Consider the following 12,875-nt stretch of genomic DNA (forward strand, 5'->3'; position numbering starts at 1 on the left):
ATGGACTTTGTCTTAATAGAAATTGGTAACGACCGGTCCACCCGGTGGCTCCACCTTCCCAACCCCAGGGCACAACCAAGCCGTAGATATGGGCCCTAAATCTACGGCAAGGATGAGATATGGAGGGTACTGGACTGTGATATTATAGTCAAGGATGGGTTTCCAACGCGGCTGTATTGGCATATCTACGGCGTTCGTAGACTCTCTGGGGGAAGTCAAGCTAAATGGGAACACATGGAGTTGCCGCCTGGCAGCCAGCTTCACACTGCCCCTCCGCGTTTTCTGACTGCTGCGAGCTTTGCGTCGCTTCTCTGTTTTGCTGCTTGTGTGTATCTTTCTAGGCTTTCTCACTTACACACACACACACACTCTCCTCTCTTTCTCTGTTTGTGAGAGTATTTGCGTCTTTATTGATTGGTTGCTTGCGGTCGGTCTCATTTGGCTTTGCTTTGCTGACCCGCGCACTGTTCGAGTGTTCACTACTATCTCAGGAACTGTTTAGAATAAATTCTCGGTGCGTGTTGGTATAGCAGGTTGCAATGGTGCAGTGAGAGTCCGATCTCGGGGGTGTATGAGGCGGTGAGAGAGGAACTGGCGGGTGTTGTGGTTAGAAGAGAGAGGTGATGAGAATTTGATGTGCGCTGATGAAGTAGTGACATTTTTTTTTTTTTTTTTTTTTTTTTTTTTTTGGGTTAAGGTGTGGTTATTGGTGTAGGGGAGGAGGTGTGAGGGTTGGTTGGTTTTCTCTTTGAGGTGGTTAGGGTGAGTTTAGGAGGATGGGATGTCGGAGAGGGAGAGGGAGAGGGAAGGCGGTGGTGGCTGGGAAGGAGGTGTTGTTGGAGAATGGTTGTATGTGAGGGTGTGAAGCGTGGGAGTTAGAGGTGCTGCTGCGGTGTGAATGTGAAGTGAGAATGTGGTGTTTGGTTGGGTTGGCAGAGGAGGAGATTGTTGGATGAGGTTGTTGGAAGATGTTGCGGGCCGTCGAGCTTCGGCGGTAGATTGAGTGCGCTTTTGGGGTAGGAGAAGGGGTTAGGGCAATCAATTGAAGAGGGCCGGTGAGAGTAGAGCTCTTCCCTGACCAGTAGGTATTACGCGGCTGATCTTTCGTGGCTGTTACGGGATGCTGGTAGGATCCAAGTTGGACTCGGAGATGGCACTGGTAGGGTGTGGGTTTTGAGCATACAGTGGTTGAAGCGGGTCCACCGAGGACGGGTGAAATCTTAGTGGGATTTAGGAAAAGGCATGCGATCATGGCGGCACAAGAATTCTTCATGTTTCAAGATGCCTTTCTGGATTACCGAAGGTTGCAGGAAGCCTCTGACATGTCTGTGTCAAGTACTGGAAGCGTACCGATGAGTATGAGCAATGGTGGAAACTCGGTGTCAATGATGTCGCAAGCGGATAGTAGCGTGGGATCCAACGGCGGTATCTCACTGCACACACGGCTAATGCATCGTGATCTTCACCCTCGGCCGCCGAAGGGAAATGCTTCTGTGGAGAATAGTGTGGTCATGCCAGACATTGTTTCACATACTGTTGGGGAAGACGTGCTAGCTGCTGCTCTCATGGACCCAAGGTTTGTTCAGGTCTTCCGCTCTTCGTATTTTGACCTTCCCGTTTAAAAAAATATTAGTGATGTACAAGGCTTGCACAGGTATCCACTGATTTTTCCAACTTGCGTCAAGCTTAATGTAGCAGCTGCATTTCACCCCCTTTTAAATGCTCAATGAGCTCAGGATTCAATGAGAGAATCATTGGTCTCGATAGAACAGTAAAGGCCATGGTTTTTCCTAATGGTTAATCATATTGCAACAGGTATCAAACAGAAGGTCTGGAAGGATACGATGATTGGACTATTGATTTGAGGCGACTGCAAATGGGCCCTCCTTTTGCACAAGGTGCCTTTGGTCGACTGTACAAAGGAACCTACAATGGAGAAGACGTGGCCGTCAAAATATTGGAGAGACCGGAGAACAATGTCGAGAAAATGATGATGATGGAGTCTGCATTTGCTAAGGAGGTGACCATGCTCGCAGCTGTGAAGCATCAGAATGTGGTACGGTTCATCGGAGCTTGTCGTAAACCCATGGTATGGTGCATAGTCACAGAGTATGCAAGAGGAGGATCAGTGCGCTCATTTTTGAGTAAACGGCAATCACGAGCAGTGCCTCTAAAGCTCGCAGTGAAACAAGCTCTGGATGTCGCCAGGGGCATGGAGTACTTGCATAGTCTCGAGATCATTCACAGAGATTTGAAGTCGGACAATCTGCTCATCGCAACGGACAAATCAATTAAGATTGCAGATTTTGGTGCTGCTAGGATAGAAGTGCAAGTTGAGGGCATGACTCCAGAAACGGGAACCTATCGATGGATGGCTCCGTGAGTATCTAACTGTTGACGTTTGTGTTTTGTATTCTTTTTTGTTTTCCCTCACGCTGGTACATGTTTTTTTTTCTGTGTGAATGATCATATCAATCTACCTGCCATTCCCTTCTATCTCAAAATGTTTGGTCTCTACGTACAGCTCCTTTTTGCTCTATTCAAGGTTAAACGACAATTTATTTGCATCTTGTTATCGCATCGACGGTGTGTGTTTGTCATCTACTTCAGTACACTAGCTTTTTGTAGTTGAATTGGCATAGATATGGTTCACTGTCAAACAGCTGATTCAGGTGTTGTGTTTTGGGCATCTTTAGAGGTTCAGGTTCAAATGTTCGATTCATTGCATATTAGTGAGAGCTAAGTTGGACCTTGGAACTGCAGGGAGATGATCCAGCACAAACCTTACAATCACAAAGTGGACGTCTACAGCTTTGGTGTGGTCTTATGGGAGCTTGTGACAGGCCTGTTGCCCTTTCAAAATATGTCTGCAGTGCAAGCTGCTTTTGCAGTGGTTAATCGCGGTGTCAGACCCCCAATACCTGATACTTGTCCTCCAAATATTGCTGAGATCATGAGTCGGTGTTGGGATGCCAATCCTGATGTCCGTCCTAGCTTTGCGCAGGTAGTTAAGATGCTGGAGCAAGCTCAGAATGAATTATTAACCAAAGTTGGGCGTGCTCGATTCCGTTGTCTTTGCTTGAACCGACCTCTAACAAGTGAGTGAAGGTTTCTTGGATTAGCTTATTAAAGAGCTTATATTTGAGCTAAGCTGGACCTAGGTGGATGCTAGAGAAGATTATTGAAGAACACGGGACGGGTGTTCAATCTGTATATTGCATCGTCGTGTTTCATAGAGGAGGTTTGAAGAAGTCTCTAGTGCTTTCTTTGCACATATAGTGTCTTACAGACAAGTAGGGGTCTTATAGATATACTCAGGAAAAGAGCAATGCCAGTGTAATCTATTTCCTCCCTTGTAAGAGGTATTTGAGGGATTAAGGAACATGGTTAGTTCCAAGGCAAGGTTAACACCTTGAGGGGGTGAAAATTTTCCCCGTTTAGATCCGTAGGGTTGATCTACTTGTTTAGAAAACTGTCTATCTCCTGATTAGCAGATGTTGAGAAGGCGGTGACACTGCACTGCACTGCTTTCTTTTCTGAGCGTTTCTATATTGTAGAAGCATTTATGGTTCTCCCCGAGAACATTTCAATGTATTGGTTAGTCTTGCTTTTCCCTGTAATACACACCTTTCTGAATTGCACTTGTTTAATGTTACTCAATTTATATGACTTTGGTACACACCTCCTGAGTCAGGAGAAGGCTTGGTATCTTACTCTAATGTACTTACTTCTCATGTGTCGAGTAAAATTCGTGAGATCCCGTTTTGTCTCATTTCTAGAGAATCCTTTTTTAAATCTAGATACAAATACTTGTAATTATGAATTACAACCTACTCTCGATCTCTTGCTCGAGCGTCTATTCATAGAGTAGGATGCAGAATGTTTCATTAACATGATTTACACCCACGTCGCAGCTGCAGGATAGGTCGTAGCTGGGGCTCGCATTGTGCGTGTGAACAATTAGTAACCCAATTTTGTCCATAGCTCGCCTGGCTTCCTGTAATCATTGACGAAGCTAAAATCAGCAAAATGATGTTTTCTCTTACGCATCTTGTGGGATAGAGTTGGATTGTCAGTCACTTGAATTGTGATCCAAGATTAGAAGTATGCTTTCAGGTTCGAGGGTGATTCTGAATTGCTTTGAATTGAGGTGGTTATTCTGGGATTTCGCATCTGAACATGCAGCTAGATGGCGAGCTCACTTGCTCGCCATTGAAGATTTCATGTAGCTTGCGACTTCTTGCTTCCGTGCCCATGCCTTCGACTGAACTGATTTTTCGTCTTTTGACACCCTATGCTGTAATATATATATATATATATATATATATTCTTCCTGCTGTGGAGTTCATTGCAGGGTTCGCTGCTAGGAAAATTGTTGTAAATTCCGTCCGTGCGCATGCGTTTTTGTTAGGAATACGCCTGCATGGGCTGCAGAAGCTGGGTTGGCGAAGACCATGTCCTTTGGCAGTGTCAATAACCAATATCAGCAATTATTATTACAAACTAATGATGTTATGCCCCTTTGCCAAGTGCTCACGATCTTCAATGAGATCATTTATCTAGGGTAGTCTTGTGCGTGTTGAGGAACTCTCATCCACAATGCATCATTTTGCAACTGAATGTGTTAGTTTCTATTCAGACTTTTCAGAGGTAGCAGGCCTTGTTTCTTCTGGGTGAGCGTGATTGGGCACAGCTTTGATAGCCCAGTATGCCGGAGAGTGTCGTGCGATTTTTGCAAAAAACATAGATTTTAACACCTGCAAAAATTGCAACAATAGTGGGACATTTGCTTCTTACTGAGTTAGAGGCGATGAGTAAATAGGAGTTGGAATAGGAACTTGCAACACATCTTCGTTCACGTGTTCCTAGTGGTGTTAGCAATGAATTTAGATGAATGTTCAGACCAGATGAATTTTGTAAATACAATTTCCACCTCAAAATTCCAGCAGCGTGTAGTTTTAGCGCAACTTTTGATTTACGTTTGTGAGCGAGTTCGGATGGTTTGTCTGAAATCCAGAGGAATCAAATCCAAAATCCCACAGGCAAATCCAAAATTCCACACTAAACCTCCAGGTTTCACCTACTTGAGCCTACGCTAGACCTCAAAACGTCATGATGTGTTGTTTCTGCATCAATGTCGAGAAGCCAAGACAGATGGAGGTAATGTGCATTTGCTCCCAAAAACTTCAATGCATAGAAAATTGTGGCGACCAAGTAGAAAATGGAAGACGCGTAAAAATCTCAGTACGAATGAGGCTCATTTTGGGGCCAACACTCCTTTTAGGGCTTTGGAGATTGACGCCCCCCCACTTCCTGGACCTCGTCAATTATATCTCCCCATTGGTTACCAAGTTCAGAGTCTACAGTGTCTGAGAATTTTAGGAAAGGACTGCCATGTGAATTTGGATAGCTGCATTCTAAAGGTCTGGAGAGGAAGAATGGCTGAAGAAGCACACGCAAAAATTCATTTCAACTGTTAGGTTACTGTGATCTTACTCTCAGCTTGCTTGTTGGATGGCAAACACTGGCCACTGACAAGCCATTGACATGTTTCGTTCTGGCATTATGGGATTATCCTGTTCACAAATCATTGTATGGGAGTTTAACGGCACGTTACCAGTAAACTAAAATGTTAACCGACTCGCACCAGGTCCACCCTGCGCAGTAATCTTCCAACACCTTCGCTGTCAGACTTCAAATCGATAGATTATGTTACCCCCAGTTTATAATTCATGCATCTTTAAATCCCCTCCCAGCATATCTCGGGAACGGACTTGGAAAAATTTGCAAGAGACTGATTCGTCGGCCTCCTGAATTTTAAATCATGTGTGGTAAAACAACACCCTCATCTTACAGCTTGAAAGCGAAGCACTTTCCAGATACAACTGATTCTGAACCCCAACTGCCTGTCAATGCTCTTGTAACAAGTGCGTGCATCACCAGGAAAAGAAGAAAAGTGAATATCGTTCTGAAATTTCGGTAGGTCCCCCAAAAAATATCACTTCAGAAATACACCTGGTTACAATGTATGATTCTTTAGAAAGTACACTAAAATCAACGGTTTTGGAACTCCTAAAAGAGTCCAAATATCTTAAGGTGCTTTAACTGTTAGTACGTACAGTATTAAATACAGCTTAAGAATAACTAGAGACTGCAAACTTGCTATAGTCTCTGTAATATTAAGGGCTATATAGGTTAGAAACTGGGCACCAGTCTCCAATGATTTCATATATACACAGTAGTAGATTACCTATATTCATATTCACGTGTTGATGAGACCACATCTTAAGAACATCAAAGGACCTAATTCTCACTTTCATTCTAAGAAACAATAGTCTGATATTGAGGTAAGAATACTTTGAAATATCTATGAGATTCAAAGACTTACACCCTGGCAGTCAGTGCCCACACACATTGGTATTTTACACCATCCACTTTGGCATTTTAGACGTAAACCACCAATTCCGAATCCAATATGGGCAGTAGTAAAGGATGCGGTAAATGCGAGACAGGTAGCCGTAGGTATAACACATGGGGGAAGGTCTTGCTAGAATAGCTGCTGCTGCCTTTTTTGCGAAAAGAGGAGCTGGGGTTGACTTCGGATGATGAGCAAGTTTTGTCCTTTCTAGCAAATAGGCTTCGTAAGGTTTGAATATTTGCAATTCACTTGAATAGCTCCTCACAACTTCTGCTCCTTTAGGTCCAATACCAGTGTGGACCGCCCCAGGAACAAGAAGCATGACGTCAATGTTAAATGGTTTCAACTCCAACCTGCAAATACAAAGACATTCATAAGAACTCCAACCTTAATACAATGAAGAGGTTCAGCTCAAAGGAAGCTGCACAACCTTTCAGCAGTCTATATATGCCACAATGTTTTCTGCATTGCATGCCATGCTGCACAGGGTTCATTTGAATCCCACAGCAATCTGTACTGTGGACAGCTTTCCATCGCAGCTTCACGATTTTTTCGTTCTATTTCATCCATTCTTCAATCTATTTCATTCCATTTCGTACCTCAGAGCATCAGTACTGCATTGTAAAGCCGCCTTCGAAGCGCTGTAAGGTCCAGTGAAAGGACCAGCTGCAAAACTGACAATGCTGCCTACATTCACAATCTTGCCCTTCCCTTTTTTCACCATGTGTGGTACAACAGATTGAATCAGCATAACAGGACCTGTACAAATAGAGGTAATCGATTTTTACAAAAAGCCATGGTAAGAAAGAACACACGTTGGAATTGTGGATCCACACTAGTTGTAATCGCTTGCAAAGCATGTAAAGTTCAAAAGGCAATTGCCAGTCCGTAAGACGTAGAAACTTCTGCATGCCGGATCAAACCTGAGTCCTCTCACCTATGAACAAAAAGGACACGAAAGACTGTGGTACTACTAAAAAATTTACATCTCCAAATTTCCAGTCACGATTCCAAAAGTTTGAAACGAATCCTCTCAAACCCACATTCATCATTCAAATTTTCTCCGCAATTGCCTTAAAATTCCAGACCTGCAGACCTGAAGAAAAACTCCACTTCAAAAGCACACCTCAATCTGAGAGACACACAGACAATTGGAGGGGGCAATTCTACCAAGGAAGTTGGTTCTGTAAACTTTGTCCAAAATTTCTGTAGGAACCTCAGCCAGAGGAGCCGTGCAAGGCATTGCAGCATTGTTGATGAGGATATCGATTCGACCATACGTAGCCATGACGAATTTCACCGCCTCCTCGATACTGTTCTTCGAAAGGAGATCAAGCGCCACCGTTTCAATACGCTGATGACCCGCGAACGATGTCATGGTGTTTAGCGATCTCGACGTGGCAACCACAGTAAATCCCATGTCCCAGAACTCAAACGCAAGCGCAGCGCCAATCCCCTCATCAGAACAGCCCGTGATGAGCACCACCTCGTCTCGCCTCGCCGGCGACGCTAGCCCGCCTCCCATCCCCACACGCTGCCAACAGTCCTTCCACAGCCTCAAAGCTTATCCCACTTCCCCCCCGAACCGCACAATTCTTGCCCCTATGATCCCTACCAGCAATTAACAACAAAGTGACACACCCCTAGGACTAATTCCCAAGACGCATTGCTCTACAACACTCCTGGTGAAGTAATCCCTCATGATCGATCGTGCCACAACTACAGTGGTCGCATTTGACCAAACGATTCCTCATAAACCAAGAGACGCACCGATCAGCTACAGGCCTCCCCCGAATCAACACAACAATGACAATTCGCCACGGATTCTCAAGATCAGGGGCTTGAATTGAAGCGCATCGCACACAAAGGGGAAGGAGATGAAATTAAAGTACTAGTGAAGGCGAATTGGGCAGTGGCAGTGAGAGAGAGCAGTGTCGGAGGCGGCACTATGCAGACGCTGAAGACCGGGGCAGTTGGGTCAGCGTCGCCTGGGGGGTCCGGCTCTCGAGACCGCCTCCGACATGGCGGGCCGCCGCCTATTTTTAAATCAAAAAATGGTAATCTAATAATAGACAACTGAAAGAGACACTTGCTGATCATTTAACTGCGTGATGGTGACCTCCCTCTGCAAATTATTCTGTAATATCATACCGAAACATGCAAATTTAAAAAGAAAAAGAAAAAGATAAGGTATCTACGACAGAAAAAAGAAGTAAACGAAGTAGGCGTGGAAAAAGTGTGTGAAGGAAGAAAAAGGTGTATGCAGTGTGTTCGATGAAAGCGTTCCTTTGAGGATTCTTGTCTACCCATGTAGAAGTAAAGAGTAGCAATTCGAGAACATTATTTAGATAAATCTTATATTGATTTGTATGGAGGGCTAGTTATGAATCAAGAACAAAACCAGACCTTGAGGCACAAAACTGCATACCTACAATAGATGGGACTCTCTTTTGCTCATTGGAGTGTGGATTATGATAACAAACTTGATAAGATTTCTATGAGAATTGGTTTTAAGGGATTTTAGTGCATATTGACTTTGTGAAAGCTTTGCAAAGTTAGAATAGTTTTGGATGACTTTGTTTTGTGTTTTATATATATATATATATATATATACTTTGGTAAATTATGCACGTTTGAAAATAATTATATGGATGAAATTTGGTGGATTTGTAAATATATTTGTATTAATTATATGTTGTAAATTTGAGCTCAATTGGGTAGTTGGATCAAACATAAGTAAGATCTAAGTGAGCTAGGATTTCAAAAATTAGATTTTGAAGGTCAATGAGGATTTTTAGATTATGAGCAATGTGCAAGTATTATTGGAATAACTTTATCTTATCTACAAACAAATATATAACTAATTTATTTAAACTCTTGCAAATCTTAAAACAAAATTAACAATTTAAGAACAAAATATTGAAACTAAAAGTTTTGCTTTGAGATAGAAAAGAGAGATAGCCAACACCCAAGTGGACTATGAGCATTTTCTTTCAATATATAAGTTAGATCTTCTTTAAACTTTGTCTGCTTGTTTTCAATTATAAAATTGAATTGTGTGAAAAAATTGAAAAAAGATCAATAATTAATGTAATAGTTATTGAAGTTTTAAATTTACTTTGGTGTTTATTTAAGATTTTACTAGGATTTGTTAGAGTTTACTTAAGGTTTTATTATGATTTTTAGAGTTTTTTTAGAATTCTATAAAGCTTTAAATATGACTTGATTAGAATTCTATTAGATTTTGGTTATGATTTAGTTAGAGTTTCTGGTAATTTCTTTAGGATTTTTGAATAATATTTTTACTATTTGTTGTGATTTTTTTTAGATTTTTTAGATTTTTATTCCTTTAAGATTTAATTATGATTTTTTTTTTGGTATTTTTTAATGTTCATTTGAGTTGAATACAATGTGATAAGATTGTTTAAGTTGTTTAAGTTGTTTAAGATTGTCTAGGTATTTCTAAACACCTTATGCATTGTTTTTTTTCGATTGTAAATCCAACTTCAAGGTAAGATCATGTCCAATGCATTGCTAGATTAATTTTCACATAATACAATAGCGTGCATGTTTGTGAAAACTTAAAAACAACAATTTTGGATTTAAGTAATATTAGTTCTTGCAATTATAATCCTTTAGTTATGAAAAACATATTAGTGTAAGATATTTTAGAATTTTGTTTATTTTTTTTTTTTCATCAATTAGTGTTGGATTGGGAATTGAAAGTCACATTTCATTATGTATGTGTGTGCATATTCATATCTATGTATCACTCTATATATATATATGTGTGTATGTGTGTGTATGTGTGTGTCCACATTTTTACAATATTTCAATTATATACATATATGTTCTTTCTTAATTGGTATTGTAGAAAATTTTATAATTTTATAAAATATGTTGATGAATTAGTTCATCTAACAAGGAATATTTTGGATAAGTACAATGTTTTATCTTAATCTGATAGAATCCTGTTGTAATATTTTATTCTCAACTTCTGAATAATTATTAGTTTATATGTTTTTTTAAATTAAAATATAATTTGTATGTGTTTTTTTTCAAATTATTCTTGTTATCAACTACAAGATGCAGCATTGATTAATATATAATACCTAACATCTAGAGAAAAACACCAAACACTGTACATAACACACTCATGGTTCAGCAGCAGCAAGTCACCTAAAAGACATTAGTAAGTGGCATATATGCAGTTGGAGTTTTAAAAAATTACAAAAAAGGTACAGACTTCCACATTTCTAAATAAAGTATTCATTTGTTTATTTATCTTCATGTGCTTCTCTTTTGCTATAGTCCACTTTGAAATTTCATGGCTTTTCAAAGTGGACTTTTAGGTATAAAGACCCCTTGAAGGCTCATTTATTTTATTTTTTAATATTTTTTAAAATTAGGAGTGTATAATTAATTTGGTTGCAATATGACTAGATTTATAATGTACTTTCGAGGCTATAATTTATAATTGCAAGTGTGTTGAAAGCACCTCGTTACATAAACAAAATCGCATAGAAAAAAGCCTTTAATCATACAATATACAGAACGTGAAAATTTTCCAATCCCAATGATGTTAACAATGAAAAATTTTAGAGAAAAAATAAATACTCAGATTGGCTGGTTTTATATTTGTCATAGGCCAATTACATTACTTATAGTGCAATTGTAAAATTTGTTGTAGAAATAAAAAAAATGCATACAATTTGCTTTTTGATGAAACCCTCATTCAAATGGGGTGCTTTTCCTTGAGACAATATTCATATACAGTGACAAACAAAACCGAGTACAAAATCTGAACACTCATAGTTCATTGATCCTTCCAACTGACACATAAGTCAATTGATAGAATTACTTTTTTATTGTGTGTATTCATTCAGTCCTCTACATGGATGAAAAATCTCATTATCATTTGAGGTAGGGTTTATGAGAAAAGTGTTGTAGAAGCACACAGATGTGCGTACTCAGTTTTGGTTGCTTTTTCTTGCTGAATTTCGAAATTTCAATGTACACTCCTTGTTGCAAGATTTGAGGGCATTTTTTGTTTGTTGTGTTGCTCTTGTTGTGTACTATCTATAATGAAAGTTGATTTGTCAATTGTATCTCTATGCCTCAGTTGTGTGAATCATTGAAGCACCAAGCATTGGTGCAGCTTAGGAGTGGTGTTTCTACAAGAAAAGTTACAGACTCACTTGGAATGAGTTAGTCTTTAGTAGCTCATCTGAGGAGGGAGATTAGTGGTGAAATAGAAAAGCAAAGAGGAGGACGTCCAAAGGTTTTAGGAGAGCAAGAGAAGCGACTTGGTGTGCACCTTATCACTGCTGGTTGTCTCAAAACGGCAAGTGCAGTTGCAAAACAACTTCGAGAAAAAACAGGTAAACACTTCTCAGACATCACCTTGAGGCGTGGTTTGAGAGAAGCTGGTTTGGGTGCTTGTGTGCAACAAAAGAAGCCTCTACTTGCCGAAAGACATGTTCTTGCAAGGTTGAGTTTTGTTCATAAATACAAAAATTGGACTGTTGATGATTGGAGACGGGTTATTTTCAGTGATGAGACAAAGATTAACCTAATCAACTCAGATGGTAGGTCTTGGTGTTGGTTGAGAGAAGGAGAACGACCTGGAGCTAAATATGTTAGTCAAACTGTCAAACATGGTGGTGGTTCAATTATGATTTGGGGTTGTATGACTGCTTTTGGGCCGAGTGCTTGGTATCAAATTGAAGGTAGAATGGAGCAACACTTGTACAAAAAAATTTTAGAAACCTACTTGCAAAGTACCACACAGAATTACAACTTAGATCCTACTAAGGTGGTTTTTCAACATGATAATGATCCCAAACATACGGCAAAAAGTGTTCAGTTTTGGCTCTCTTCACAGCCATTTCAGCTCCTTCGATGGCCAGCTCAATCTCCAAATTTGAATCCAATGGAACATTTTTGGGCCCTTCTCAAACAACGTTTAAGCCAAGTCACTCCAAGGCCAAGAGGTGTTCAAGAATTGTGGGAGAATGTTTGTAGTATTTACCCTAGTTTTGATGCAAAAGATTGTGAGAAACTATACAAAAGTATGCCAAGAAGGATTTCAGCTGTTTTGGAAGCAAAAGGTTATTGGACTAAATATTGAAGTTTGAAGATTTTCTTTGAACAATACTGAGTACAAGACATAGTTGTTGATTTGACTTTGTAGAAGGATGTTTAGTTATCAATTTGATGTGCAACTTTGTACATGTGTACAAGACTATGTGTATTATTCCATGTAACTTTCAGATTTATAAAGCAATCATTGAAATTTCTGTAATTGCTCTTGAAAGTTGGCACTTCAGATTTTGTACTCGGTTTTGTTTGTCACTGTACAACTAAAAGGTATAAAGCAGGTGGCCACGAGAAATGGGAAGTGAGCAGTAATTTCCCCTACAGCCACGGGGACGTGACTTATTACCCCGACCGCTTA

General features: G+C 40.1%; 2 protein-coding genes and 1 long non-coding RNA gene across 4 annotated transcripts; 2 read left to right on the plus strand and 1 right to left on the minus strand.

Moving 5' to 3' along the window:
- Positions 1 to 223: 223 nt before the first annotated feature.
- On the plus strand, positions 224 to 3,650 carry LOC112287833 (serine/threonine-protein kinase STY13). The gene is made up of 3 exons (XM_024531344.3): positions 224 to 1,576; positions 1,816 to 2,379; positions 2,764 to 3,650. The coding sequence occupies exons 1-3, from the start codon at positions 1,251 to 1,253 to the stop codon at positions 3,104 to 3,106; spliced, it is 1,233 nt and encodes a 410-aa protein (XP_024387112.1). The 5' UTR covers positions 224 to 1,250; the 3' UTR covers positions 3,107 to 3,650.
- On the minus strand, positions 3,642 to 8,460 carry LOC112287834 (NADPH-dependent 1-acyldihydroxyacetone phosphate reductase). 2 transcript variants are annotated; one of them, XM_073536892.2, is made up of 4 exons: positions 7,589 to 8,460; positions 7,018 to 7,177; positions 6,389 to 6,771; positions 3,642 to 6,015 (listed from the first exon to the last, which is right to left on the minus strand). In XM_073536892.2, the coding sequence occupies exons 1-3, from the start codon at positions 7,941 to 7,943 to the stop codon at positions 6,423 to 6,425; spliced, it is 864 nt and encodes a 287-aa protein (XP_073392993.1). In that variant the 5' UTR covers positions 7,944 to 8,460; the 3' UTR covers positions 3,642 to 6,015; positions 6,389 to 6,422. The 2 variants fall into 2 exon arrangements, with proteins under 2 accessions (XP_073392993.1, XP_024387113.1); XM_024531345.3 differs by lacking the exon at positions 3,642 to 6,015 and having other exon boundaries at positions 6,050 to 6,771.
- Positions 8,461 to 9,556: 1,096 nt separating this feature from the next.
- Positions 9,557 to 12,717, plus strand: LOC149988247 (uncharacterized). The gene is made up of 2 exons (XR_016505095.1): positions 9,557 to 11,799; positions 12,004 to 12,717. It is a non-coding gene; the product is annotated as an uncharacterized LOC149988247 (long non-coding RNA).
- Positions 12,718 to 12,875: the final 158 nt, after the last annotated feature.

This window comes from Physcomitrium patens, chromosome 10 (assembly GCF_059467195.1).
Source record: "Physcomitrium patens ecotype Gransden chromosome 10, ASM5946719v1, whole genome shotgun sequence".
Classification (NCBI taxonomy): domain Eukaryota; kingdom Viridiplantae; phylum Streptophyta; class Bryopsida; order Funariales; family Funariaceae; genus Physcomitrium; species Physcomitrium patens.

What these genes read in the sequence shown, in the direction of transcription:
- LOC112287833 (XM_024531344.3), top strand. Translation starts at nt 1,251, where the DNA reads ATGGCGGCACAAGAATTCTTCATGTTTCAAGATGCCTTTCTGGATTAC. An exon ending in GCTGCTCTCATGGACCCAAG is followed by an intron (nt 1,577 to 1,815) that starts GTTTGTTCAGGT and finishes ATATTGCAACAG; the next exon opens with GTATCAAACAGAAGGTCTGG. An exon ending in ACCTATCGATGGATGGCTCC is followed by an intron (nt 2,380 to 2,763) that starts GTGAGTATCTAA and finishes TTGGAACTGCAG; the next exon opens with GGAGATGATCCAGCACAAAC.
- LOC112287834 (XM_073536892.2), bottom strand. Translation starts at nt 7,943, where the DNA reads ATGGGAGGCGGGCTAGCGTCGCCGGCGAGGCGAGACGAGGTGGTGCTC. An exon ending in TTACAGAACCAACTTCCTTG is followed by an intron (nt 7,178 to 7,588) that starts GTAGAATTGCCC and finishes CTATTTGTACAG; the next exon opens with GTCCTGTTATGCTGATTCAA. An exon ending in TGCAGTACTGATGCTCTGAG is followed by an intron (nt 6,772 to 7,017) that starts GTACGAAATGGA and finishes TTGTATTTGCAG; the next exon opens with GTTGGAGTTGAAACCATTTA.